Below are 25652 nucleotides of genomic sequence, written 5' to 3'. Positions count from 1 at the left end.
GAATTTGCCAGGTAAATCTCAAGCTTACATATGATGCAACGAAATCTTGTTTGAATTTGTTCAAGTTGTTCAGGTTGGATGGTTGAAACAGTACCGGGAGGGAGACAGTCGACATAGCAGATAGAGTAGCTATGGTAACAACTGTAAAGATGACGGTTAAAACAGTAAGAACGGTCGACGCAATACAGAGAGGAAGACAGCAGAGACAGCAGATAGAGTAGCTATTTTAAAATACCTGTTGGGATGGTAAAAACAGTAACATATGTTGGCACAGTAGGGAGGGAAAGACAGCAGAGTTGTAGATAGAGCAGCTATTTTAAAAGCTTTTAAGATGGTGAAAAACAGTAAGAATGGTTGAAACAGTACAGAGAGGAAAACAGTAAATAAGTAAATGAAAAATATAATGTAATAAAGCGTTTTAATGGCGGCCATATTGGTATTCCCCAAGCAATCAGGGGAAAGTTTTCAACAAGAAAACTATTTTTTTTTTACAAAGAGAAATTTCTCTGTTTGAGAACACCAACCAACCTAGTTCCTAGGCTCTCTCTTTTTTGCCCCCTTGTCGTTAATGGCATTAACGACAAGGGAGGCAAACGCTTTATGGGATTACTAGTAAACATTTTTGCCTTCGCTAACCACTACCGCGACACGTCGCGAGGACAAGTCGCTGCGACAGAATTTTGTCGCTGCGATTAGTCGCACGAATTCAAACTGGTTTGAATTCGTACGACTAATCGCAGCGACAACATGACTGAAAGCAGCGTTGTCGCAGCGTGTGTACACTTCTGCGACGCGTCGCTACGACAAAATATAAATCAACCAATGAAAGAGCGTCATTTTTTTCCTATAATCCCTCAGTAACCTGTTCAAAAGGCGACTAAACATATGGATGGGCAAAAATCTGAGCGATCCGAGGATTCTTCGCTTTCAACATGGAATATAATTGCAACTTAAGTGGTAATTCAGTTCTATAAAGACAATAGACTCCTGTGGGATAAATCCTCGATAGCAGGTTCTTTCAAGAGGGTTATAAGCCCCTCTTTCTTCTCTTCTTGCTGCTTCTTGACATTCACTGTCGTGTCCAGTATCTTCTTTCAACGTGTTTATATTTTTCGTTATCTAACAGCACGTTAACAGAACTAAAAGCTTCCTTTTCTTTGACCTTCGCTGTAGGTCCGCCATGTTGAATTAGAAAACTAGTTCACAATCCTCCCAATCCGAAGTCACTGCGGTACTTGTCAAGAACAAGCCTCTTTTCGCAGCGACTTGTTTTGAACTGAGCAGTGCACACGGAGCGACCTATCGCAGTTACCTGTCCCAGCGGCTTGTCGCCTAGTGTGTCTCGGCCTTTATCCATGTGTACGATCATTCGACTTTCATTCCGTTGATTAACATATCCTTTTCAGTGTGGTTTTTAGAATCCACGGCTGAAATCACACACACAATGACACGCACTGTTATTCCTACGTTTTGAAGTGTGTCTTGACGTCTACACTTGTTTTGTCTTTGAAAATGATAATAACAAAGATTCCCGTTTCTCTGCAGTTTTCCTTTGTTTGTGCTTTATTCTGCGTAGCAAGTCGGACAGACGTAAAGTACCTCATTCCTGCAGCTAAGCTCAAGGAGGTGATTATTTTATTATGCGCTTTTCAGTGTTCTATCTTTTCTTACAGGGTTTTTTGTCCCGCCTTTTTTTCAGGGTAGCCGGCTCTTTATGCTAAGGACTCTGGAACCAAGTTGGGTGCGAGCACGAGCATTGGATTCAAACGTTGGTAAGTTCTACACTCGCCCGAAAGCATTGTCTTCAGTTCCTGTCATAGGAAGGGCTAAGGGTTGGCCTTTATAAAAGACATAAATCACTATTTCGCACATCATAAAAAATCATATCACGCTCTTTCTCCTAAACAAGAAGTTGACTTAACTTGAAGGTAAAGTTTTTAATCTATTGTGATCACCTTTTCCATAGTGACAAATAGATTGATAAGAAATTGTCAAAGGCAGCATTTTATCACCACTTGATTACGGGTCCAGAATCGCGTTCCTTTTCCATTCACAGGTCAGCCGGCAAATTCCCCTGCGACAAGAAATGATTTTGAATTACGATCGTTTGCTTTCAGTAGATATGTCTTCCAGGAATAAGATGCAAGAAATTTACAGAGTTTCGTTTTATTGTGTTAATTGCCACAAGCAATTCTCTGAGAGAAAAGCTCGAAGACCATTCATGCTGAAAAGCACGTTTAATACAATTTTATCGTCTCGCTGGGTGTAGTACAACTAACTATTTTTCATTTATCGTAATTCCTCATTAGTAAAAAAGATACTTTTTCATCGACCGAGTATACTCTGAGAATATCGATGTGTTCACTTTCAAAACAATTTAAACGTAGATATTGAGGTTAGTGTTATGTGCTTTTAGCCATGACAAGACCCTGACATACAGCATGCCTGCAGGAAAATCATTTGAATTCAGAACAAACTACCACTTAAACCACTACTGTCTCAGAATATTTCGGGCAGCCAGCTATGAGATGAATTTAAAGAAATTAACTCGATTTTGTAAAAATGCGTAGGCAACCACGTGCACAGAAACTATAACCTCTTTTAACTATTTTAGTATAATTGGCGTCTTCTAGACTGATACTCATTTATTCTAATAAACTTTATGGTAACCATCGGATTTTCTAAGATAAATCATTTTTGGCTCGAAATGACCCCTAACGGTCGGTGCGATTATACCAGAACAATTAATACTTCATGACGTGCGACCGACCACCGCAGAAAAAAAAAAATGATGCAGAAGAGAAAAGGGTTTTAACAAGGTTCTTTGGAGTTGGACAGTGAGATCCACATAGAAAAAAAAAAAACCAGTACAAATATCCTCTTAACAACGACCCGAACAAGCTTGTAGTTACTAAGACATTTATCGCAAGATTTTGTTATCGAAAGAGCCATTGAAATAATACTGAAAAAATATCGGACTGACATATTCTGATTGGCTGGTTTCAGTTATTGACGCTCTCAGCTGTCACTTTGTCACCTTGTGTTATAATTAATGGTTCTTATAAAAATACCTCCAAGTTTAAATGAATAAACATGGTCAACAGTGCAATCAACAACGTGATAATTGTCGTATTTTTGTTTGTTTGTTTGTTACGTTTTTGTTTTAACAGAGTGAAATCGGAATTGAATTCTTCAGTATTACTGTCAGACATGAAGGAACTCGTTCTACTTCTGGTATTTGGACTCGTCTCGAAGCTCGTAAAAGGTAACTACAGCTGACGCAAAGCCAAGAGCAAAGCTGAGGCTGTAAGGAGAGGTTCAGTCTACTGACTCTACTGTAAGGTGCAAACTGGGAATCTCTCGACATCAGCCGAAATTAACTGAAAATCGAGCGATCGCTATTGTTGTCTCAAACGTCTAACTTTTAATAAAAGTGGCTTCTAAGCATCCCAGTGCTTCACTGTTATGCAAACACACTGTGACGTTTTACATAATGTTCCGAATGAATCGATGAAAAGGTAGGGCCGCAAGCGACACAACAAGCTCAATATCAATAGACACAGTCGCACCGCTCCTTACAGGCACCTCCATACATTCAGATACTTCTTTATATTACAAAAAGTTCAAAAACCGCAGTTTATACCATTTTTATCTCTATGATAAAGACACCTGAAATATAAACGAGGCAGCTCTGGCTCTGTCGAGTGTCATGTAGGTATTAACTAAGAAGTTGGCCTCAACTTCGGACGCCGCCTATATCGTGCGATGTATTGTAATCAAGTGCAAATATATTGCACAGCTCATACTACAGAGAAGTTCTTCGGTTCCTGACTTCATTCAATGATTTTCTTTTTTCTCAGGTCAGGCTAACACTATCGGTAGCGTTTACTGCCACAACAATCACACAGTCGATATAACTATCATCAACGTGGAAGATCTAAGCAGATGGAACGAATCTCAGTGGAGGTTACAAGATAAACCGGAATGCGAACCGACATTTTCACGTGCCAATGAAACAGTAACCTATACTAATCTCGTTCTACCTGACTGTGCGCTGGCTGCGGAACAGCTTTCCGAAAGCATTAAATACATTCTCAAAATCAACCCTATAACACCCAACCCAGGAGGTACAGGCCAGTTACGTGTGTACGACCAGCTGTATTTTGTGTCATGTGACTATGACAATCAAAACAGATCAACAACAAGCTTTGTACCGATCACAAACCGAGGCAACAATGACTCAAGTATGTAAAATACGATGTAAAAATAGCAATTGTGATTTGCACTTTACACATATTACATGAAAAGGCTTTTAAGTAATCGCTAATTGACATTTACTCAGACATGTTCCATTGGCGGGTGTTAAGTGTAGTCCCCATATCATCATCAACATCAATGCCTCCCCTCCTTCTCCTCCTCCTCCTCCTTCTCCTCCTCCCCTCTCCTCGTCCTCCCCTTTCTTTTTTCTTCCTTCTCCTCCCATTCTTTTTCCACCTTTTTCTCCTCCTCAACCTTATCATCATTACTGTGATTATCCTCGTCATAAACCAACAACCAACAAGCGACAGGCGACAAGCGACAGGCGACAAGCGACAGGCGACAAGCGACAGGCGACAAGCGACAAGCGACAAGCGACAAGCGACAAGCGACAAGCGACAAGCGACAAGCGACAAGCGACAAGCGACAAGCGACAAGCGACAAGCGACAAGCGACAAGCGACAAGCGACAAGCGACAACTAATATCTACAGGCTAAGATGATAGTAAAATTGTTTGAAAAAATTTAATAATAAAAAAAGATCCATAAGTTAATGGACTATTGTAAAATCAGGTCACTAAAATAGACTTAAATGTGATAGGATTTGTCTCTCTGTTCTTACTTACTGAGGATTATTTGTTTGTCTCCTCCAGGCACTGGATTTTTTACCTTTTCTCTTCAGGCTTTCTATTTCCCCAATCATACCGGTGACGTCCCCAGCCCGGTCGAGCTGGATAAAACTTTATATTTCAAGGCTAACGTTGTGACACAAAGTTCCACATCCAACCTTGATCTTTTTCCCGAACACTGTTGGTCATCAAGGAGCAGCAACCCAATGATAGATGATGGTAACTTAGATCTAATAATAAAAGGGTAAGGATTATATTACTGTTTCCCATTAAACAACAACATCAAGACGAGAAAAGGACAGTGTTTTATGTCACCTAATCCTGGAAAACCATATCAGCAAAAATGTAAAATTCTCCGGTAGAAGTTTATAGTACTGTTTGCACAGTACTTTTTTTTTTTTTTTTGGAAACATTCCAAACTGATTGTGAGGTGATCTGATTACAAACTGAGTAGTCTTTATTTAACTCCATGGTTCTGAGGAAGATTGGCGAAATATTGATGAACTCTGTTAGTTGTTAATACATTTCTTTTGGCTATCAAAATGGCTTAACCCTCAGCTGGAAATTTGATAACACAAATGATAAAAAATTGTCGTTTTTTGTCGATTTTCAGTTTTAAGTAGTTAGCTTTCGCTTTTCATACAGTCACCAATGCGCGTAATTATCCAAATAGGTTTTTACAAGAGAGAATGCAGTATGAGAGAGTTTATTCCCTATATAGGCCTTGTTCCCAAGATGATCCTTCTAAAGTTATTTCCAGATCATTCACGGTTTCGGAAATCTCGGGGGGGGATTAGAAATAGCCATATTTTGCAACCCAAGAAGCTTTACACGCATTTATGAGGGACGAATATATCTACACATCGCATGTGATAGCAAGAGGTATCCGTGAAAAAACTGGGTACTATGTTTAGAAATAGCTTGAGAGGAATTACCTTGGGGAAAAAACATTATGAGGGCGATTAACTCCCTAGGGAATATTGTAACTTAGCTGGGTCCAATCAAAGTTGGCATACGTCATTTAGATGAGAGATAGGTCGCACACAGGTTACACTGGTCAGTTTCATTACAGTCAATTCACACATAGCTGCACCACATAGGCTCCTCAGTCTTACACATACTGCAGACTCGATGCTTGTACTTTGCCACTGAGGCAGTTTGTTTGGATTTGAAACATTTAATAATTGCTCTTGTCTCTTTTCAAAACCAGTTGCGGTAACGACACAGTGAGTGAAGACCTTGGCGATACATTATCGTACAGATGCACCGACGACGATATCAAAGAAACCTTCTCCATCCAAACATTTAGGTACTTTGGCGCGAACGAAGGAGATGCAGTATTCTTCCACTGTGAATTCAGGGTTTGCCTCCGGTCGGCTGCTACAACAGCTTGTGATTGCCCTTCTCCAGCCGAGTGTGCCACTAATGCGAGGAAGAGGCGTTCAGTCAATGATGTCATAGTGGATGAATCACAGCTGTATTATGTGACATCAGGCCCTTTCGTTTTTAAGAACGACCAAGACGAGGAGGAAGCGAATGAAGAAGAAGGTATGAAAAAGTTATTGCTTTTGAACAAACCACTTCTTATCTCAAAAATTGACTACTAATTAATACAAATTCACCAACCAAGGCCCTCCTGGCAGCTGCTAAACGGATAAACGGATTCCAATCAACACTGTATAAGATATTTATCTCAATCATGGAGAGGAAGGAGACGCGACATGCAGTTGCTATGACGCCGGGAGTTTTCATTTATCGCAAATTATCAATTAGGCATAGACACTGCTGCGTATCGTTTTTCAGAACTTAGCTATAACAGAACCGGAGTCCAGCGCGCTGACCGTTAGACCACCGTGCCTCCACAGAAAAATAATTATAAAAAATAAACAAGTAGATGTTAATTATGAACACTTTCCTTTCTTCAGGTGAATCTGACGAACAGGAGGAATCCCAGTCTTTTTCGACCAGTTTGGTCACCATTGTGGCGGTCAGCGGTGTTATCGCCATAGCCATCTGCACAGCCGTCTGCCTTTTAGTGCGCAAACGCACCAAGAAGCAGCAGGATGGTGATCTGAATATAGCCACTTGAGCGCTAGATTGTAGAGTGTGCAGAGTGTAAAAGAGTGTTAACGTGCTAAGTAGAAAGCACGTATATGTTCATTTCTTAAAATAATATACAAGTCTTTAGGTCCGCAGTCTGCATTTGCCACACACCCCAGAACGTGAAATATTTGAAGCACAATATTTTTAAGGGTAGTTTTTTAGAGGGAAATAGTTTTGAAGCCCGGCAAACATCAAAGGAGCAAACAAGTCCACGACCGCACACAATCTTCGTCCGTTTTTCGCTCATGCATGCATTGTGCCCTTGAATTACGTAACCAACACGTTTCTATTGGTTAGTTCCTGACTGACGGAGTAAACAACCATTGTGTTCTGTGCAAGGTCAAGGCAAAAAAAGCGAACAAAAACCTAAAGCAAAGAAATTTGTCGGGTTTCATAACCATTTCCCTCTATGAACTATGATTTAAGCGATCGCGTTAGTGTAGAACATTTACATCCAATTTCAGTTCCTGTCGTCAAGGCGTTTTGAGGTCAAATAAAGGTTTGTTTATTAATAAAAAACGCTTTTGCTGTCAACTGTTCACAGCAACACCACGGTACTTACTCTATTGAGTTTGTCAATGTTAAGGGGTGGAGTAGTTTTGATGATTTCAGAAAAAGGATTGTTACAATTTTCTAAGACTTGACCTACTTGGTAATGATGTTGTGAATATGAAAAATGCAAAACAGGAACGTTACATGGAGGCTTTGAAATCAAAATGTATACTGACTATAAAGTTTCAGTTACAGAGTTGCATTTTCCTCAGTTAAATATGAAAAAAAGGCTAGCAATGTAATTGCGCGCAGGCGCTAATTTTCCAACCTTTTTGTTGGTTTGCAGCTGCTAGTACGAGGAGGCACCGAGAATCTGTCTGTGGGTCTTTAATTTCTCTGTCTAGCGCAATATTCGTCTAACTTCTACTTCTTGACTAACAAATGCACACGCACTTAAATACCCTTTGGCTATCGGTAGATATGTATGGGTCACTTGGGCGGCTTTCAGAGGTAAACTACAAAGTTCTTGAAACAACCAATAGAAGCTTAGAGAACAACAGTGAGAATAATTTATTTCTTATCCAAAACCTAAACAGGATCTTTTGTGGCCAGTAGACGAACCCAAACATGATCATCGATGGGTATTATTCGGAGCCTAAGTACTCACGAAAAACTGAGATAAACAACTTGCAGTCATAAGACTCACTGTATGGGCAGAATCACAAGACTAACGTGTTTGCTGCAAAATGATAAACAGATGGTGATCACGAACCAAACATAGAAAATTCGAAAATTCTAAAAAAAAATATGGAGCTTCATAACATCTTAATGCAAAAGTGACCAAATTATTAAAACTAGGAAGGTATAGTGGAAAACAACACAGTATACCATACTGCGCATAAACAAACGCACATTGAACGCGAGGAAGATTTTTGTTGACAGCGTTTACACGTCATGGGATGTTTGTTCTGTCTTTCATGACCCCTTCCTGAGTCAGACAGCAGGAAAGTTGCGTCATAAGCCGCATTTACTTATCGTTTACATACAGCTGCGTCAACGAATATTGCAAGCGGATCTTTCGGCAAATCATGGATTTCAGTCGAAGAAAATCGAAAGAAAGTGATATTATTTGCAAAAAATTAGCGGGAAATATTTCTGACTGAAGATTTTCATTGAACTTTGCGTGCATGCGAGACCAATTGTAGATACCAATTTTAACGAAACTGGAAACTGTTAATAGTGCAAAAGACTATCGGAAAATATTTTTCATTGGAAATAAACTGCCGCACTTATCTCGCTGAAAATGGCTATAATTTGGGTCACGCTCATTGGCCGAATTTGTACCATAAACGAATTATCTGTCTGAGAGAAATCAACCGTCCGTAAGATAAGTGACAGAGGGATGACTGTAATGCTACCTTGGCAGATTGATCAACCACGGCTCGTGGCAGCTGCTAAACGGAGAAGTTGTTGGCAATCAAGACTGCATAAGACAAAGGGATGACTGTAATGCTAGCTTGACAGATTTTGGCATACTTCCGGAAAATTTAGTACAACAACCACGCGTTTTAAGAACTCATGATACGCAGAGATGTACATGGTATGGCGATTGACAAGCGTCAAAATCAGCCAAACATTTTCCCGATTGAGGCTAAAAGTTAACGGTCTCTAAATGTTTCAATGAATTTGAAACTCAGTGAGATCCTCGAGGTGCAAGTTTAAAAAAAAATTCGTCGCGAGTTTTTGACCATCATAGATACAAGTGCTTTCCTCATTATAACTGGAATCTTGCTTGAAGCAGGTGCTTTTGTTAATCAGTGGTTTGAATAAACGTTTCGTGATCAAATTACCTGAAGGATGCTGATGATGTCCTATTTTTCTGAAGCACGATTGGCCGCGTCCAAGCGATTGAACGCGAAATTTGCTTCAAGGTGATTTAATAACGACTAGTTGTGAGGTCGTAATTTTTCAAAGCCATTCAATTCAGGTAAAAAAAAAAAACGATGGATATTAAAACCAGGAAAATCATTGTCCAAACGAAATTGCTATCACAGCGAGACACTTGTTCCCATTGTTAACAATTGAGTTTGCGCGCCACTTTTTCAAGTCACGATCACAATTTTATTTATCAGCAAGTATCTGAATTCCTTCAATAGACCAGTTTTGACAATCGCATTTGCAAAACGTCAGTTGGTCTCAATAACACAGGAAACAAAATTTGTCACAAATTAAAGAGAACGCTTTCCCTGAACAATTTGAAACATATAGCGCAAACTTGTTATCATCTGTTCCTATCTCTTTTGGTAATTATTTGGATAGTGTCAGTCAGTTTTAATATTAGTTCACCAAACAATTTTTTTGATAAAAACATAGTCTTAAATCTAACCTGCCCCCAACTGAGTTCTTGTCTGGTTCGCAATTTAACTTCGATGCAACTATCACAGAATTATAAGTTTTCCCTATTCTTTCTGACCAGAAGGACCACATCATTGCATTTCGTTCCTCGTGTCGCGTTGTATGCTTTGCCAGCCTTTCTCGCAGAAAAGATGGCCTTTACACCGAAAAGAAACAGCTACCAGATTGATCATAAAGCTGCTGACGAGGTTACAGTTGCCAACCACAAGACGAATACAAAATCGGTTTACCAACCTAGACCAGAAACGTTAAGTTCTTTCGCTGAAAGGACTACCTTACATGGAATTCGATTTGTGTTCACTGGAAGCATTTTCATGAGATTACTTTGGGCTTTGATCCTCATAGGTTCCTTTAGTTACTGCAGTTATGACATTTTTAGTTCTGTGAGGGCTTTTTATCGTCGACCATTCCAAATGAGAATATTAACAGTGACCAGCAATAACGAAAAACTACGCTTCCCTGCCGTGACGATCTGCAATGTCAACTCCGTAAACAGGAGACGGTTGAAAGACTTATTAAATACGGCAAACTACACCGAGGAAGAAATCGAATTAATACTTGAGGTCTATGCAAAAACGATTGCAAATTCAAAAGATGCCTTTACTAACAAATCAAAGGAACTCTATCCTGAATTGTTTCACCGCATCCATGGCGGCAAAGTTCCAAAACACGATTATATCAAAATGTTTGGTCATCGAATTGACGACATGCTCCTTCCAAGTCCAGTATTTGATTCTTGTTTTATTAATAATATGGTTTGTGGATCCGATAATTTTACAGCGTTTTTTAGCTCTATGTATGGTCAATGCTATACATTCAATTCTGGGCACGATGATAGCCTCGCAATTGATGCTACCGCTGCTGGTGACCTAAATGGCTTGAAGCTTTTGTTGAATGTCGAGAGAAACAGTTACCTGGATAATCCGCGGATCCCCATCGTCGGCCTCAGAGTTCTCGTGCACGATCAACACACCTTTCCTTTGATGGAACAGTTTGGCTTTGCTGTCCATCCAGGGGTTCGCACTCTGTGCTCGATAAAAAGGAAAAAGGTTTGATCAAAAGTCTAGTTACATGTTGCTCGTTATTTACATTTGTATACCCACAGCTTAAACCAGTGGGAGGGGTCAGTGGGGATGCGCATTGATCAATGAGAGTTCGAAGCTATTTGTTTCTTACTAGATATTCTTTGGTGTTGTAAACTTACAACAGTAAATATTTCCTGATTCTCTGTTAACCTCATTTTATTAAGAGACAGCAGGGGAAGAAAATGAGAAACTAAGAAGGTCGACCCCATCTGTGATGGCATACGTACCTATTTACAGTTGTGGCTACTCTTTGTATTAGAACAGAACGTTTTGGGGTAAGCTGACAACGATCGAATGCGCGCAAAGGCGACGATGGTAGAGGTGGAGGACTCTGTGGCTGCCAAAAAAATACAAAGAGCAGCCATCAGCAGCTTTTTTTTGGCCTTGTTAGGTCTTTTTAAGCCTCATCAGCCTGGCATTGCAAAAACCTGAGTTTAGGGTTCTCCCAGAAAGAGAAACAAGTAATGTGAAAATGGCACACTTGTGGTTTTTGGTCGAGAATGTATTCATTCACCTTACAGTTAACATTCCTATTTTCAGCCAATTTCCACAAGTGCATTTTGAACGATGAGAAGACTAACTTGACCTGGAACTAGGACTGATTATAAATGGAACTTAACGAGGTTACCCTTACTATTTCTTGTTTGGGAGCTTGCCCCCTTGAAAAAACAAATATAAAATATCACCGAGATCGTTTAGGGGACACGCTAACAAGGTGTAAATCTAAATACTTATTCTTTCCAAAAATGCACAAAGCAACCACAATTTCCCTCCACAGATAATAAATTTGAAAACACCTTACTCCACCAACTGCACCAACCGAACACTCTACATGTTGCGAGACACCGGCTACACATATTCAAAGTCAGCTTGTTTGATGCAGTGCATGAGTGAGTTTGTAATCAAGAAATGCGGTTGTCATCCCATAGAATATGGAGGTGAGATGTTTCCGTTTTAACACTGCAGTGAAATTTCTTCAGTATATGGTGCTAAGCTCACTCTTTCTTAGGGCCTGTTTACATGGAGGAAAGCTGTTCCTGGTTGGAGGGTCACCCTCCATACCGAGCACCTTAGCGATAGAGCTTTTCATATATTATTAATCAGAGTAATCACAAAGTTGGCTAATGAGCCAAGTGATCGTAGACGGAGTGTCACTCGCACTGAAGATAGGGTGATCCTGGGTGGAAGGTCACTCGCATTGAAGGTTAGGTGGGCCTGGATTGAAAATATGTTTGGCTCCCCTACCAGAGACAAAGCGAGGCACATAGACCAAACCAAACGGGAGGGCCAATTTCTGGTTCGGTCAGCCAGGACAACAGCGTTATCACCGAGGCAACTCTGACACAAATTCACCACCTAGTTGCGAATTCTTCTTGTAGCCTCTGAGTACGTTAGTTAATAGAAACATTGCTGATGGCTCGGCGAAAGATGACTCTGGGGGCAGGGAAACTCTCCCGTGAGGGACAACTCTCCACATGAACAGGTCCAAAATCCGCTACTCAAGAAAGATCCTTCTTTCCTATTGTTTATTTGGCGAGATACTATCACATTGCTTCTCTTTACTCGGGATCACAATTGTATTTTGATCAATTGTCGAAATATAGATTTGCTTCATAAAAAAATGAACACTCCTATAACATCTTTGCTTTGTTTTCTCTATCAGATGCAAAGGTCCCATTTTGCGCCCCAAATGACACTGTGCTTTGTATGTTTCCTGCGTTTTGTAAGTAGAAAATTCAGTTAAATCGAGTCATGGATATTCTCTTTCTTATCCATGGTTAAATATGTGGCGTATTACGGTCAAGCCACAGGGGACCTCAACACTATGTCAGCAGTAAAAATAAATGTACTGTTATTTAACCGTGTTACTGTGTCTTTTTGAGTTGTTTATAAGGGATTTGAATGGAGCGAAGGCGGTTTATATTTCCGAATATTATCTCGTCTGCCACTTTGTAATTATGACGCTCCGTGTAGGTTGCAAGCTTCTGTTATCGTCGTTAACTATTAACTCGCATCGAGGGGAGAGATTCTCACGATGTTAATCGAAACCTGAGGGTTATAATCACAAAGAGAGCAAAACAATGGCTCTGCACGTGCTTTATAAATCTTGGTACATTTCTTTGCCGTCCTCTACAAAACAACAACGTGAAATGACCAAATTCTGCGTTGTCCAGAGAACGTGAACCACGACGGCTAATTTTTCTATTTTTTTTTTCAAATGTTTCGCCCTGTCCGAGATTCAATTTCGTGATGGTTTTAACACTAGGAAACAAAGGAAAATCACTTTAGAGTATCGCGAGATTCGTAGGTAAAATATAATATAATTTTTTAATCGACGGTGTTCTTCGTGTCGCGTCCTGGTTTCTTAAACCCCCTAATATTCGGAAATGTAAACCGCCTTCGCTTCATTCAAATCCCTTCTAAACGACTCCAAAAGACACAGGAACACAGGTAAATAACAGCACATTTATTTTTGCTGCTGATATAGCGTTCGGGTCCTCTGTGGTCAAGCTTTAAATAAGCAGATATCATAAAGACCAGTGCCTGACCGGAGGCCACTAACCAGAGCTACAGAATTAAGAGTCAAGCGATAGGCCGACCAAAGAAAGATCCAATTACTGCACTGCGACTTCAGAATGTAGGGACCCATTTGCCAGTTGTTTGTGCTGTTTGTTCTCATATTTACTCAGCTCTACGCAGGAGAGCTCAAGAAGAAAATGAGGAACAAGGAAAGAGGCCTCGACCACCTTGTTCAATCATTTCCTGTGAGCTCTGTGCAGTCAGTCTGTGCCTAAAATCAAATAGTAATTGGTGAGTCACCTGGCACACCAAGGCAGACTTACTATAGTACATTTATTTAACACATTTGGATTGCAGAAAACCTATTCTTGGCTGACTTTATCATAAACTGTAGACCAAGATAACTAAGATTATTTAACATTTACAACATTGTATGTTCTTTTATTATTATTATTATTATTATTATTATTGTTATTATTATTATTATTATTATTATTGTTATTATTTTCGTTCATTATTATTTTATATCATTACCAGAAAAAATACGGACAGTTCAAATGTCCTACCTTGTGTATTACTCAGAAACAGTTGAAAAACCAATTGAAGAACGAACACCACAAATTTGAAAGAAGCGAAAAACAGTAATCATGCAAATTTATGCATAAATTATAATTTTCTTTATTTGTATCAATGGTTGCCTGTTAACTGTTGTTTTTGAATTCTAATCTATTGTAGAAGAGTTGTAAAACGTACATGTATCATAGGAAGCATAACTTTAGCAAACAGTTTGCCTTAAAACATTGTTATAATCTCAAAACTTGAAAAATTTGAAGAAGAATGACATTAAAAGTTAATAAATGACAAGGCTAATTTATGCAAAAAAGTTAATCAGTACCTTCATCTTAAAGACAATTTAGTGACGGTTCAGAATATGTATAGGTTTGTATAGTTCAAGTCAAAGTTGCCTCGTTATAAATGTAAGAATGTGTTACACTTTGACAGTAATTGAAAGACTCCGTAAGAAATAAGTTAAAGGAAACGTCACTGTAATATCTCACACACTGAAGACTTTTTAGTGTGGTATCACGTTTTGGCACTTGAATCAGTACCTGCTAGCGATCCCATAATAATTAGGAACTCGTCTCGCCGTCTTTGTGCCGCCCCTTCTTGGGCTCAATGATTTATTTTATCTAAACCAATCACATAAATAAGGTCCTAGCTAATTGTCGACGGGGTCTGATACTTCACCGTCTTTAGTGAATTTCAGTGTACTACGATTATCAGTCGAGTAATGGACGATTGAACTTTGGTGACGAGGTTTTGGCTTTGGTTTGAAGAGCCTTTTCGAAAAGCCCCATGTCGTGACGGATTGGTGTGGACAGTAAGCTTAACCGCAGAAGTAAAGCTGCGTTCTCAAATTTCTTGGCTTACTGTGGACGGGACCTCAGGTACTCAGTGAAAACTGTGCAGATTTATCAGGTTTTAAAACCTATCCTTATATCTGGGACAATAAAAATTTCGTCGATCGCGTTCATAAATTGGTGAATTCCGAATGATCAGTAAGCAATAACACGTGTTTTTTTTTTGTTTTTTTTTTCATTTTATTTTATTAAGAAGCGAAAAGCATCCTCATTAATACAAAAAGTCTACAGCTTCTCCCGTTCGTCTATAACTTCAAATGAATTATGAAAAATATGAAAGTATCAAATCCACAATCGTTGCAATTTCACCAACTTGAGCCGTGCATGAAGCAAAGCAGTAGAATCACGACATATTCCCGAACACCAAACAAAATCGAAACTTCCTCTAAGAGCTAAGATACCGATAGTATCCCTCGTTTTAAACAAACACCACTCCACGCGTGATTTGTTCACTTTAAGACGAACTCAAATCAAAAGTATGAAATAATCATCTCTTGCAATTTTTTCGGTCACTTTAACAAATCAACGCGGCAACTGACAAAATGTAATGTATCAGACCCTTAAGACCGATTTACGATTTGATTAACTTGTACAGGAGAAGCAAATATTGGTAATAATCCGCTCTTTTACTCTTTATTTAGCACAGCAAATAGATAAAAAAAAATTGTTCAGATCCAGTTTATTGTCCATCATTTCCGTATCGGTCGTGATTCAGTCCAAAGGAGGTACTGTGGGATCCGAGGCGTGCGTGGCTTTGACTACCATTAAGCTAAAACCGCGATTGACACTGGCTTTGGACGTTCGCCCAGTGGCGGTCACTATCACGTTGTTAGCTCCGAAAGTGGCGGTGGATTTTGCAGAGAAATAGACCAAGAAGAAACCGGAAAGATTCTTGTAAACATGGTCGGCGGAACTCAACACTAAAGCGTTGAACTTTGAGGAATCTTTGACTTTCAGGTCGAATATCTCAGTCGCGGCATGTTGTAGACAAAGAATATCACCAGTTCCTTCCCATGAATCGGTACTGTGAATTCATGTCTGCGTACAGAATCCGAACTAGGGTGTGACTCGGGTGAACAATGTTGCGTGAGCTGCGTTCAAAATCGTAATCTTCTCGGTCTTGTCTCTGAGTTTCAGCTTGAAGGGAACCGTGGGAGCTGAGAAAGAAGCCGAGAAATGGGCACCCCTTGAACCAACTGGACTGACGGAGGTTGTGCTAAGAACTTTGCCATCTTTGCTCAGAAAGTCAAGGCTCAGTGACATATCACGGATCTTGTCGCTCGCCTTGACTATCAAGATGGTATGAGCAGACTTTCCTGTGGTGTCAGAGACAACAAGAATATTATTAGGTTTTGTAGCCTGCGTGGGAGGCATTCATAGAGGAGGGACAGAGAGGAAACTAGAAGCGCGATCAGGGGAAGGAAGGGAACGCCTGCAAGCACGCGATTGTTCTTGTCATTTAGCCCCCAAATAAAATATGCACATCCCAGAAAGCTATGAAATGTCAGGTTGTCAAAATGACGCAATCAGAATCGCGTCGCTTCGTCTCGGATCCCGTCGGGTTCTCCAATTTCTTATTTTTCTCGCCAACTTGCCGCGAGGAAATGGCATAATAAAAAGACATCTTCTAAACACCGATATAAAGGATGGAAAGGCAAGAAGAGGTCGCCGGAAAAATAAAAAAAAAGTGTAATATGATGCCTAGAATTTGCCAGGTAAATCTCAAGCTTACATATGATGCAACGAAATCTTGTTTGAATTTGTTCAAGTTGTTCAGGTTGGATGGTTGAAACAGTACCGGGAGGGAGACAGTCGACATAGCAGATAGAGTAGCTATGGTAACAACTGTAAAGATGACGGTTAAAACAGTAAGAACGGTCGACGCAATACAGAGAGGAAGACAGCAGAGACAGCAGATAGAGTAGCTATTTCAAAATACCTGTTGGGGTGGTAAAAACAGTAACATATGTTGGCACAGTAGGGAGGGAAAGACAGCAGAGTTGTAGATAGAGCAGCTATTTTAAAAGCTTTTAAGATGGTGAAAAACAGTAAGAATGGTTGAAACAGTACAGAGAGGAAAACAGTAAATAAGTAAATGAAAAATATAATGTAATAAAGCGTTTTAATGGCGGCCATATTGGTATTCCCCAAGCAATCAGGGGAAAGTTTTCAACAAGAAAACTATTTTTTTTTTTACAAAGAGAAATTTCTCTGTTTGAGAACACCAACCAACCTAGTTCCTAGGCTCTCTCTTTTTTGCCCCCTTGTCGTTAATGGCATTAACGACAAGGGAGGCAAACGCTTTATGGGATTACTAGTAAACATTTTTGCCTTCGCTAACCACTACCGCGACACGTCGCGGGGACAAGTCGCTGCGACAGAATTTTGTCGCTGCGATTAGTCGCACGAATTCAAACTGGTTGGAATTCGTACGACTAACCGCAGCGACAACATGACTGAAAGCAGCGTTGTCGCAGCGTGTGTACACTTCTGCGACGCGTCGCTACGACAAAATATAAATCAACCAATGAAAGAGCGTCATTTTTTTCCTATAATCCCTCAGTAACCTGTTCAAAAGGCGACTAAACATATGGATGGGCAAAAATCTGAGCGATCCGAGGATTCTTCGCTTTCAACATGGAATATAATTGCAACTTAAGTGGTAATTCAGTTCTATAAAGACAATAGACTCCTGTGGGATAAATCCTCGATAGCAGGTTCTTTCAAGAGGGTAATAAGCCTCTCTTTCTTCTTTTCTTGCAGCTTCTTGACACTCACTGTCGCGTCCAGTATCTTCTTTCAACGTGTTTATATTTTTCGTTATCTAATAGCATCGTTAACAGAACTAAAAGCTTCCTTTTCTTTCACCTTCGCTGTAGGTCCGCTATGTTGAATTAGAAAACTAGTTCACAATCCTCCCAATCCGAAGTCACTGCGGTGCTTGTCAGGAACAAGCCTCTTTTCGCAGCAACTCGTTTTGAACTGAGCAGTATACACGGAGCGACCTATCGCAGTGACCTGTCCCAGCGACTTGTCGCCTAGTGTATCTCCGCCTCTATTCATGTGTACGATTACTCGACTTTCATTCCGTTGATTAACATATCATTTTCAGTGTGGTTTCTAGAATCCACGGCTGAAATCACACACACAATGACACCAACTGTTATTCCTACGTTTTGAAGTGTGTCTTGACGTCTACACTTGTTTTGTCTTTGAAAATGATAATAACAAAGATGCCTGTTTCTCTGCAGTTTTCCTTTGTTTGTGCTTTATTCTGCTTAGCAAGTCGGACAGGCGTAAAGTACCTCATTCCTGCAGCTAAGCTCAAGGAGGTGATTATTTTATAATGCGCTTTTCAGTGTTCTATCTTTTCTCACAGGGATTTTTGTCCCGCCTTTTTCTCAGGGTAGCTGGCTCTTTATACTAAGGGCTCTGGAACCAAGTTGGGTGCGAACACGAGCATTGGATTCAAACGTTGGTAAGTTCTACACTCGCCCGAAAGCATTGTCTTCAGTTCCTATCATAGGGAGGGCTAAGGGTTGGCCTTTATAAAAGACATAAATCACTATTTCGCACATCACAAAAAATCCTATCATGTTCTTTCTCCTAAACAAGAAGTTGATGGAACTTGACGGTGAAGTTTTTAATCTACTGGGATCACCTTTTCCATAGTGACAAATAGATTGATAAGAAATTAATCAAAGAGAGCATTTTATCATCACTTGATTACTGGTCAAGAATCGCGTTCCTTTTTTATTCATAGGTCAGCCGGCAAATTCCCCTGCGACAAGAAATGATTTTGAATTACGATCGTTTGCTTTCAGTAGATATGTCTTCCAGGAATAAGATGCAAGAAATTTACAGAATTTCGTTTTATTGTGTTAATTGCCACAAGCAATTCTCTGAGAGAAAAGCTCGAAGACCATTCATGCTGAAAAGCACGTTTAATACAATTTTATCGTCTCGCTGGGTGTAGTACAACTAACTATTTTTCATTTATCGTAATTCATCATTAGTAAAAAAGATACTTTTTCATCGACCGACTATACTCTGAGAATATCGATGTGTTCACTTTCAAAAACAATTTAAACGTAGATATTGAGGTTAGTGTTATGTGCTTTTAGCCATGACAAGACCCTGACATACAGCATGCCTGCAGGCAAATCATTTGAATACAGAACAAACTACCACTTAAACCACTACTGTCTCAGAATATTCTGGGCAGCCAGCTATGAGATGAATTTAAAGAAATTAACTCGATTTCGTAAAAATGCGTAGGCAACCAAGTGCACAGAAACTATTACCCTCTTTTCACTTTTTTTTTGTATAATTGGCGTCTTCTAGACTGATACTCATTCATTCTAATAAACGTCATGGTAACCATCGGATTTTCTAAGATAAATCATTTTTGGCTCGAAATGACCCCTAACGGTCGGTGCGATTATACCAGAACAATTAATACTTCATGATGTGCGACCGACCACCGCAGAAAAAAAAATGATGCAGAAGAGAAGAGGGTTTTAACAAGGTTCTTTGGAGTTGGACAGTGAGATCCACATAGAAAAAAAAAACCAGGGCAAATATCCTCTTAACAACGACCCGAACAAGCTTGTAGTTACTAAGACATTTATTGCAAGATTTTGTTATCGAAAGAGCCATTGAAATAATACTGAAAAAATATCGGACTGACATATTCTGATTGGCTGGTTTCAGTTATTGACGCTCTCAGCTGTAACTTTGTCGCCCTGTGTTATAATTAATGGTTCTTATAAAAATACCTCCAAGTTTAAATGAATAAACATGGTCAACAGTGCAATCAACAACGTGATAATTGTCGTATTTTTGTTTGTTTGTTTGTTACGTTTTTGTTTTAACAGAGTGAAATCGGAATTGAATTCTTCAATATTACTGTCAGACATGAAGGAACTCGTTCTACTTCTGGTATTTGGACTCGTCTCGAAGCCCGTAAAAGGTAACTACAGCTGACGCAAAGCCAAGAGCAAAGCTGAGGCTGTAAGGAGAGGTTCAGTCTACTGACTCTACTGTAAGGTGCAAACTGGAAATCTCTCGACATCAGCCGAAATTAACTGAAAATCGAGCGATCGCTATTGTTGTCTCAAACGTCTAACTTTTAATAAAAGTGGCTTCTAAGCATCCCAGTGCTTCACTGTTATGCAAACACACTGTGACGTTTTACATAATGTTCCGAATGAATCGATGAAAAGGTAGGGCCGCAAGCGACACAACAAGCTCAATATCAATAGACACAGTCGCACCGCTCCTTACAGGCACCTCCATACATTCAGATACTTCTTTATATTACAAAAAGTTCAAAAACCGCAGTTTATACCATTTTTATCTCTATGATAAAGACACCTGAAATATAAACGAGGCAGCTCTGGCTCTGTCGAGTGTCATGTAGGTATTAACTAAGAAGTTGGCCTCAACTTCGGACGCCGCCTATATCGTGCGATGTATTGTAATCAAGTGCAAATATATTGCACAGCTCATACTACAGAGAAGTTCTTCGGTTCCTGACTTCATTCAATGATTTTCTTTTTTCTCAGGTCAGGCTAACACTATCGGTAGCGTTTACTGCCACAACAATCACACAGTCGATATAACTATCATCAACGTGGAAGATCTAAGCAGATGGAACGAATCTCAGTGGAGGTTACAAGATAAACCGGAATGCGAACCGACATTTTCACGTGCCAATGAAACAGTAACCTATACTAATCTCGTTCTACCTGACTGTGCGCTGGCTGCGGAACAGCTTTCCGAAAGCATTAAATACATTCTCAAAATCAACCCTATAACACCCAACCCAGGAGGTACAGGCCAGTTACGTGTGTACGACCAGCTGTATTTTGTGTCATGTGACTATGACAATCAAAACAGATCAACAACAAGCTTTGTACCGATCACAAACCGAGGCAACAATGACTCAAGTATGTAAAATACGATGTAAAAATAGCAATTGTGATTTGCACTTTACACATATTACATGAAAAGGCTTTTAAGTAATCGCTAATTGACATTTACTCAGACATGTTCCATTGGCGGGTGTTAAGTGTAGTCCCCATATCATCATCAACATCAATGCCTCCCCTCCTTCTCCTCCTCCTCCTCCTTCTCCTCCTCCCCTCTCCTCGTCCTCCCCTTTCTTTTTTCTTCCTTCTCCTCCCATTCTTTTTCCACCTTTTTCTCCTCCTCAACCTTATCATCATTACTGTGATTATCCTCGTCATAAACCAACAACCAACAAGCGACAGGCGACAAGCGACAGGCGACAAGCGACAGGCGAAAAGCGACAGGCGACAAGCGACAAGCGACAAGCGACAAGCGACAAGCGACAAGCGACAAGCGACAAGCGACAAGCGACAAGCGACAAGCGACAAGCGACAAGCGACAAGCGACAAGCGACAAGCGACAAGCGACAAGCGACAAGCGACAAGCGACAAGCGACAAGCGACAAGCGACAAGCGACAAGCGACAAGCGACAAGCGACAACTAATATCTACAGGCTAAGATGATAGTAAAATTGTTTGAAAAAATTTAATAATAAAAAAAGATCCATAAGTTAATGGACTATTGTAAAATCAGGTCACTAAAATAGACTTAAATGTGATAGGATTTGTCTCTCTGTTCTTACTTACTGAGGATTATTTGTTTGTCTCCTCCAGGCACTGGATTTTTTACCTTTTCTCTTCAGGCTTTCTATTTCCCCAATCATACCGGTGACGTCCCCAGCCCGGTCGAGCTGGATAAAACTTTATATTTCAAGGCTAACGTTGTGACACAAAGTTCCACATCCAACCTTGATCTTTTTCCCGAACACTGTTGGTCATCAAGGAGCAGCAACCCAATGATAGATGATGGTAACTTAGATCTAATAATAAAAGGGTAAGGATTATATTACTGTTTCCCATTAAACAACAACATCAAGACGAGAAAAGGACAGTGTTTTATGTCACCTAATCCTGGAAAACCATATCAGCAAAAATGTAAAATTCTCCGGTAGAAGTTTATAGTACTGTTTGCACAGTACTTTTTTTTTTTTTTTTGGAAACATTCCAAACTGATTGTGAGGTGATCTGATTACAAACTGAGTAGTCTTTATTTAACTCCATGGTTCTGAGGAAGATTGGCGAAATATTGATGAACTCTGTTAGTTGTTAATACATTTCTTTTGGCTATCAAAATGGCTTAACCCTCAGCTGGAAATTTGATAACACAAATGATAAAAAATTGTCGTTTTTTGTCGATTTTCAGTTTTAAGTAGTTAGCTTTCGCTTTTCATACAGTCACCAATGCGCGTAATTATCCAAATAGGTTTTTACAAGAGAGAATGCAGTATGAGAGAGTTTATTCCCTATATAGGCCTTGTTCCCAAGATGATCCTTCTAAAGTTATTTCCAGATCATTCACGGTTTCGGAAATCTCGGGGGGGGATTAGAAATAGCCATATTTTGCAACCCAAGAAGCTTTACACGCATTTATGAGGGACGAATATATCTACACATCGCATGTGATAGCAAGAGGTATCCGTGAAAAAACTGGGTACTATGTTTAGAAATAGCTTGAGAGGAATTACCTTGGGGAAAAAACATTATGAGGGCGATTAACTCCCTAGGGAATATTGTAACTTAGCTGGGTCCAATCAAAGTTGGCATACGTCATTTAGATGAGAGATAGGTCGCACACAGGTTACACTGGTCAGTTTCATTACAGTCAATTCACACATAGCTGCACCACATAGGCTCCTCAGTCTTACACATACTGCAGACTCGATGCTTGTACTTTGCCACTGAGGCAGTTTGTTTGGATTTGAAACATTTAATAATTGCTCTTGTCTCTTTTCAAAACCAGTTGCGGTAATGACACAGTGAGTGAAGACCTTGGCGATACATTATCGTACAGATGCACCGACGACGATATCAAAGAAACCTTCTCCATCCAAACATTTAGGTACTTTGGCGCGAACGAAGGAGATGCAGTATTCTTCCACTGTGAATTCAGGGTTTGCCTCCGGTCGGCTGCTACAACAGCTTGTGATTGCCCTTCTCCAGCCGAGTGTGCCACTAATGCGAGGAAGAGGCGTTCAGTCAATGATGTCATAGTGGATGAATCACAGCTGTATTATGTGACATCAGGCCCTTTCGTTTTTAAGAACGACCAAGACGAGGAGGAAGCGAATGAAGAAGAAGGTATGAAAAAGTTATTGCTTTTGAACAAACCGCTTCTTATCTCAAAAATTGACTACTAATTAATACAAATTCACCAACCAAGGCCCTCCTGGCAGCTGCTAAACGGATAAACGGATTCCAATCAACACTGTATAAGATATTTATCTCAATCATGGAGAGGAAGGAGACGCGACATGCAGTTGCTATGACGCCGGGAGTTTTCATTTATCGCAAATTATCAATTAGGCATAGACACTGCTGCGTATCGTTTTTCAGAACTTAGCTATAACAGAACCGGAGTCCAGCGCGCTGACCGTTAGACCACCGTGCCTCCACAGAAAAATAATTATAAAAAATAAACAAGTAGATGTTAATTATGAACACTTTCCTTTCTTCAGGTGAATCTGACGAACAGGAGGAATCCCAGTCTTTTTCGACCAGTTTGGTCACCATTGTGGCGGTCAGCGGTGTTATCGCCATAGCCATCTGCACAGCCGTCTGCCTTTTAGTGCGCAAACGCACCAAGAAGCAGCAGGATGGTGATCTGAATATAGCCACTTGAGCGCTAGATTGTAGAGTGTGCAGAGTGTAAAAGAGTGTTAACGAGCTAAATAGAAAGCACGTATATGTTCATTTCTTAAAATAATATACAAGTCTTTAGGTCCGTAGTCTGCATTTGCCAAACACCCCAGAACGTGAAATATTTAAAGCACAATATGTTTAAGGGTAGTTTTTAGAGGGAAATAGTTTTGAAGCCCGGCAAACATCAAAGGAGCAAACAAGTCTATGACCGCGCACAATCTTTGTCCGTTTTTCGCTCATGCATGCATTGTGCCCTTGAATTACGTAACCAAAACGTTTCTATTGGTTAGTTCCTCAGTACGGAGTAAACAACCATTGTGTTTTGCGCAAGGTCAAGGCAAAAAAAGCGAACAAAAACCAAAAACAAAGAAATTTGTCGGGTTTCATAACCATTTCCCTCCATGAACTATGATTTAAGCGATCGCGTTAGTGTAGAACATTTACGTCCAATTTCAGTTCCTGTCGTCAAGGCGTTTTGAGGTCAAATAAAGGTTTGTTTATTAATAAAAAACGTTTTTGCTTTCAACTGTTCACTGCAACACCACGGTACTTACTCTGTGGAGTTTGCCTATGATGAGGGGTGGAGTAGTTTTGATGATTTCAGAAAAAGGATTGTTACAATTTTCTAAGACTTGGCCTATTTGGTAATGATGTTGTGAATATGAAAAATGCAAAACAGGAACGTTACATGGAGGCTTTGAAATCAAAATGTATACTGACTATAAAGTTTCAGTTACAGAGTTGCATTTTCCTCAGTTAAATATGAAAAAAGGGCTAGCAATGTAATTGCGCGCAGGCGCTAAATTTCCAACCTTTTTGCTGGTTTGCAGCTGCTAGTACGAGGAGGCACCGAGAATCTGTCTGTGGGTCTTTAATTTCTCTGTCTAACGCAATATTCGTCTAACTTCTACTTCTTGACTAACAAATGCACACGCACTTAAATACCCGGGCGGCTTTCAGAGGCAAACTACAAAGTTCTTGAAACAACCAATAGAAGCTTAGAGAACAACAACGAGAATAATTTATTTCTCATCCAAAACCTAAACCGGATCTTTTGTGGCCAGTAGACGAACCCAAACATGACCATCGATGGGTATTATTCGGAGCCTAAGTACTCACGAAAAACTGAGATAAACAACTTGCAGTCATAAGACTCAGTGTATGGGCAGAATCACAGGACAACAACGTGTTTGCTGCAAAATGATAAGCAAATGGTGATCACGAACCAAACATAGAAAATTCGAAAATTCTAAAAAATTATGGAGCTTCATAACATCTTAATGCAAAAGTGGCCAAATCATTAAAACTAGGAAGGTATAGTGGAAAACAACACAGTATACCATGCTGCGCATAAACAAACGCACATTGAACGCGAGGAAGATTTTTGTTGACAGCGTTTACACGTCATGGGATGTTTGTTCTGTCTTTCATGACCCCTTCCTGAGTCAGACAGCAGGAAAGTTGCGTCATAAGCCGCATTTACTCATCGTTTACATACAGCTGCGTCAACGAATATTGCAAGCGGATCTTTCAGCAAATCCTAGATTTCAGTCGCAGAAAATCGAAAGAAAGTGATATTATTTGCAAAAAAATTAGCGGGAAATATTTCTGACTGAAGATTTTCATTGGACATGCAAGACCAATTGCGCATGCGAGACCAATTGTAGATACCAATTTTAAAGAAACTGGAAATTGTTAATAGTGCAAAAGACTATCGGAAAATATTTTTCATTGGAAATAAACTGCCGCACTTATCTCGTTGAAAATGGCTATAATTTGGGTCACGCTCATTGGCCGAATTTGTACCATAGACGAATTATCTGTCTGAAAGGAATCAACCGTCCGTAAGATAAGTGACAGAGGGATGACTGTAATGCTACCTTGGCAGATTGATCAACCACGGCTCGTGGCAGCTGCTAAACGGAGCAGTGGTTGGCAATCAAGACTGCATAAGACAAAG

General features: G+C 40.0%; 3 protein-coding genes and 1 pseudogene across 5 annotated transcripts; 3 read left to right on the top strand and 1 right to left on the bottom strand.

Moving 5' to 3' along the window:
- Window positions 1-1547: 1547 nt before the first annotated feature.
- Window positions 1548-24166, top strand: LOC145479686 (uncharacterized). 3 transcript variants are annotated; one of them, XM_081458114.1, is made up of 7 exons: window positions 1548-1626; window positions 1700-1772; window positions 3171-3265; window positions 3861-4244; window positions 4910-5129; window positions 6096-6433; window positions 6811-8485. In XM_081458114.1, exons 3-7 carry the CDS (start codon window positions 3211-3213, stop codon window positions 6972-6974), a joined length of 1161 nt encoding a protein of 386 aa, XP_081314240.1. In that variant the 5' UTR covers window positions 1548-1626; window positions 1700-1772; window positions 3171-3210; the 3' UTR covers window positions 6975-8485. The 3 variants fall into 3 exon arrangements, 2 of the variants coding, with proteins under 2 accessions (XP_081314240.1, XP_081314239.1); XR_014048445.1 differs by lacking the exons at window positions 1548-1626; window positions 1700-1772 and adding an exon at window positions 24024-24166 and having other exon boundaries at window positions 2898-3265; window positions 6811-7460; XM_081458113.1 differs by lacking the exons at window positions 1548-1626; window positions 1700-1772 and having other exon boundaries at window positions 2898-3265.
- On the top strand, window positions 9651-13825 carry LOC145479687 (acid-sensing ion channel 1-like). Its single transcript, XM_081458115.1, has 3 exons — window positions 9651-10944; window positions 11759-11918; window positions 12644-13825. The coding sequence occupies exons 1-3, from the start codon at window positions 9910-9912 to the stop codon at window positions 12709-12711; spliced, it is 1263 nt and encodes a 420-aa protein (XP_081314241.1). The 5' UTR covers window positions 9651-9909; the 3' UTR covers window positions 12712-13825.
- Window positions 15602-18130, bottom strand: LOC145479713 (uncharacterized; annotated as a pseudogene).
- LOC145479695 (uncharacterized) lies at window positions 18222-24036 on the top strand. Its single transcript, XM_081458128.1, has 6 exons — window positions 18222-18399; window positions 19799-19893; window positions 20489-20872; window positions 21608-21827; window positions 22794-23131; window positions 23509-24036. The coding sequence occupies exons 2-6, from the start codon at window positions 19839-19841 to the stop codon at window positions 23670-23672; spliced, it is 1161 nt and encodes a 386-aa protein (XP_081314254.1). The 5' UTR covers window positions 18222-18399; window positions 19799-19838; the 3' UTR covers window positions 23673-24036.
- Window positions 24167-25652: the final 1486 nt, after the last annotated feature.

The sequence above is a fragment of the Orbicella franksi genome, chromosome 2 (genome assembly GCF_964199315.1).
Source record: "Orbicella franksi chromosome 2, jaOrbFran1.1, whole genome shotgun sequence".
Taxonomy (NCBI): Eukaryota; Metazoa; Cnidaria; class Anthozoa; order Scleractinia; family Merulinidae; genus Orbicella; species Orbicella franksi.
The sequence above is the reverse complement of the archived record's forward strand: the minus strand, read 5'-3'. Positions and strand labels throughout refer to the sequence as shown.

Bases quoted from the DNA above. Each gene is read 5' to 3' on its own strand.
- LOC145479686 (XM_081458113.1), top strand. From the start codon at position 3,094: ATGGTCAACAGTGCAATCAACAACGTGATAATTGTCGTATTTTTGTTT. The intron at 4,245-4,909 runs GTATGTAAAATA...TGTCTCCTCCAG, and splicing joins CCGAGGCAACAATGACTCAA to GCACTGGATTTTTTACCTTT. The intron at 6,434-6,810 runs GTATGAAAAAGT...TCCTTTCTTCAG, and splicing joins GGAAGCGAATGAAGAAGAAG to GTGAATCTGACGAACAGGAG.
- LOC145479687 (XM_081458115.1), top strand. From the start codon at position 9,910: ATGCAACTATCACAGAATTATAAGTTTTCCCTATTCTTTCTGACCAGA. The intron at 10,945-11,758 runs GTTTGATCAAAA...TTCCCTCCACAG, and splicing joins GCTCGATAAAAAGGAAAAAG to ATAATAAATTTGAAAACACC. The intron at 11,919-12,643 runs GTGAGATGTTTC...TTTCTCTATCAG, and splicing joins TCATCCCATAGAATATGGAG to ATGCAAAGGTCCCATTTTGC.
- LOC145479695 (XM_081458128.1), top strand. From the start codon at position 19,839: ATGAAGGAACTCGTTCTACTTCTGGTATTTGGACTCGTCTCGAAGCCC. The intron at 21,828-22,793 runs GTAAGGATTATA...TTTCAAAACCAG, and splicing joins TTAGATCTAATAATAAAAGG to TTGCGGTAATGACACAGTGA. The intron at 23,132-23,508 runs GTATGAAAAAGT...TCCTTTCTTCAG, and splicing joins GGAAGCGAATGAAGAAGAAG to GTGAATCTGACGAACAGGAG.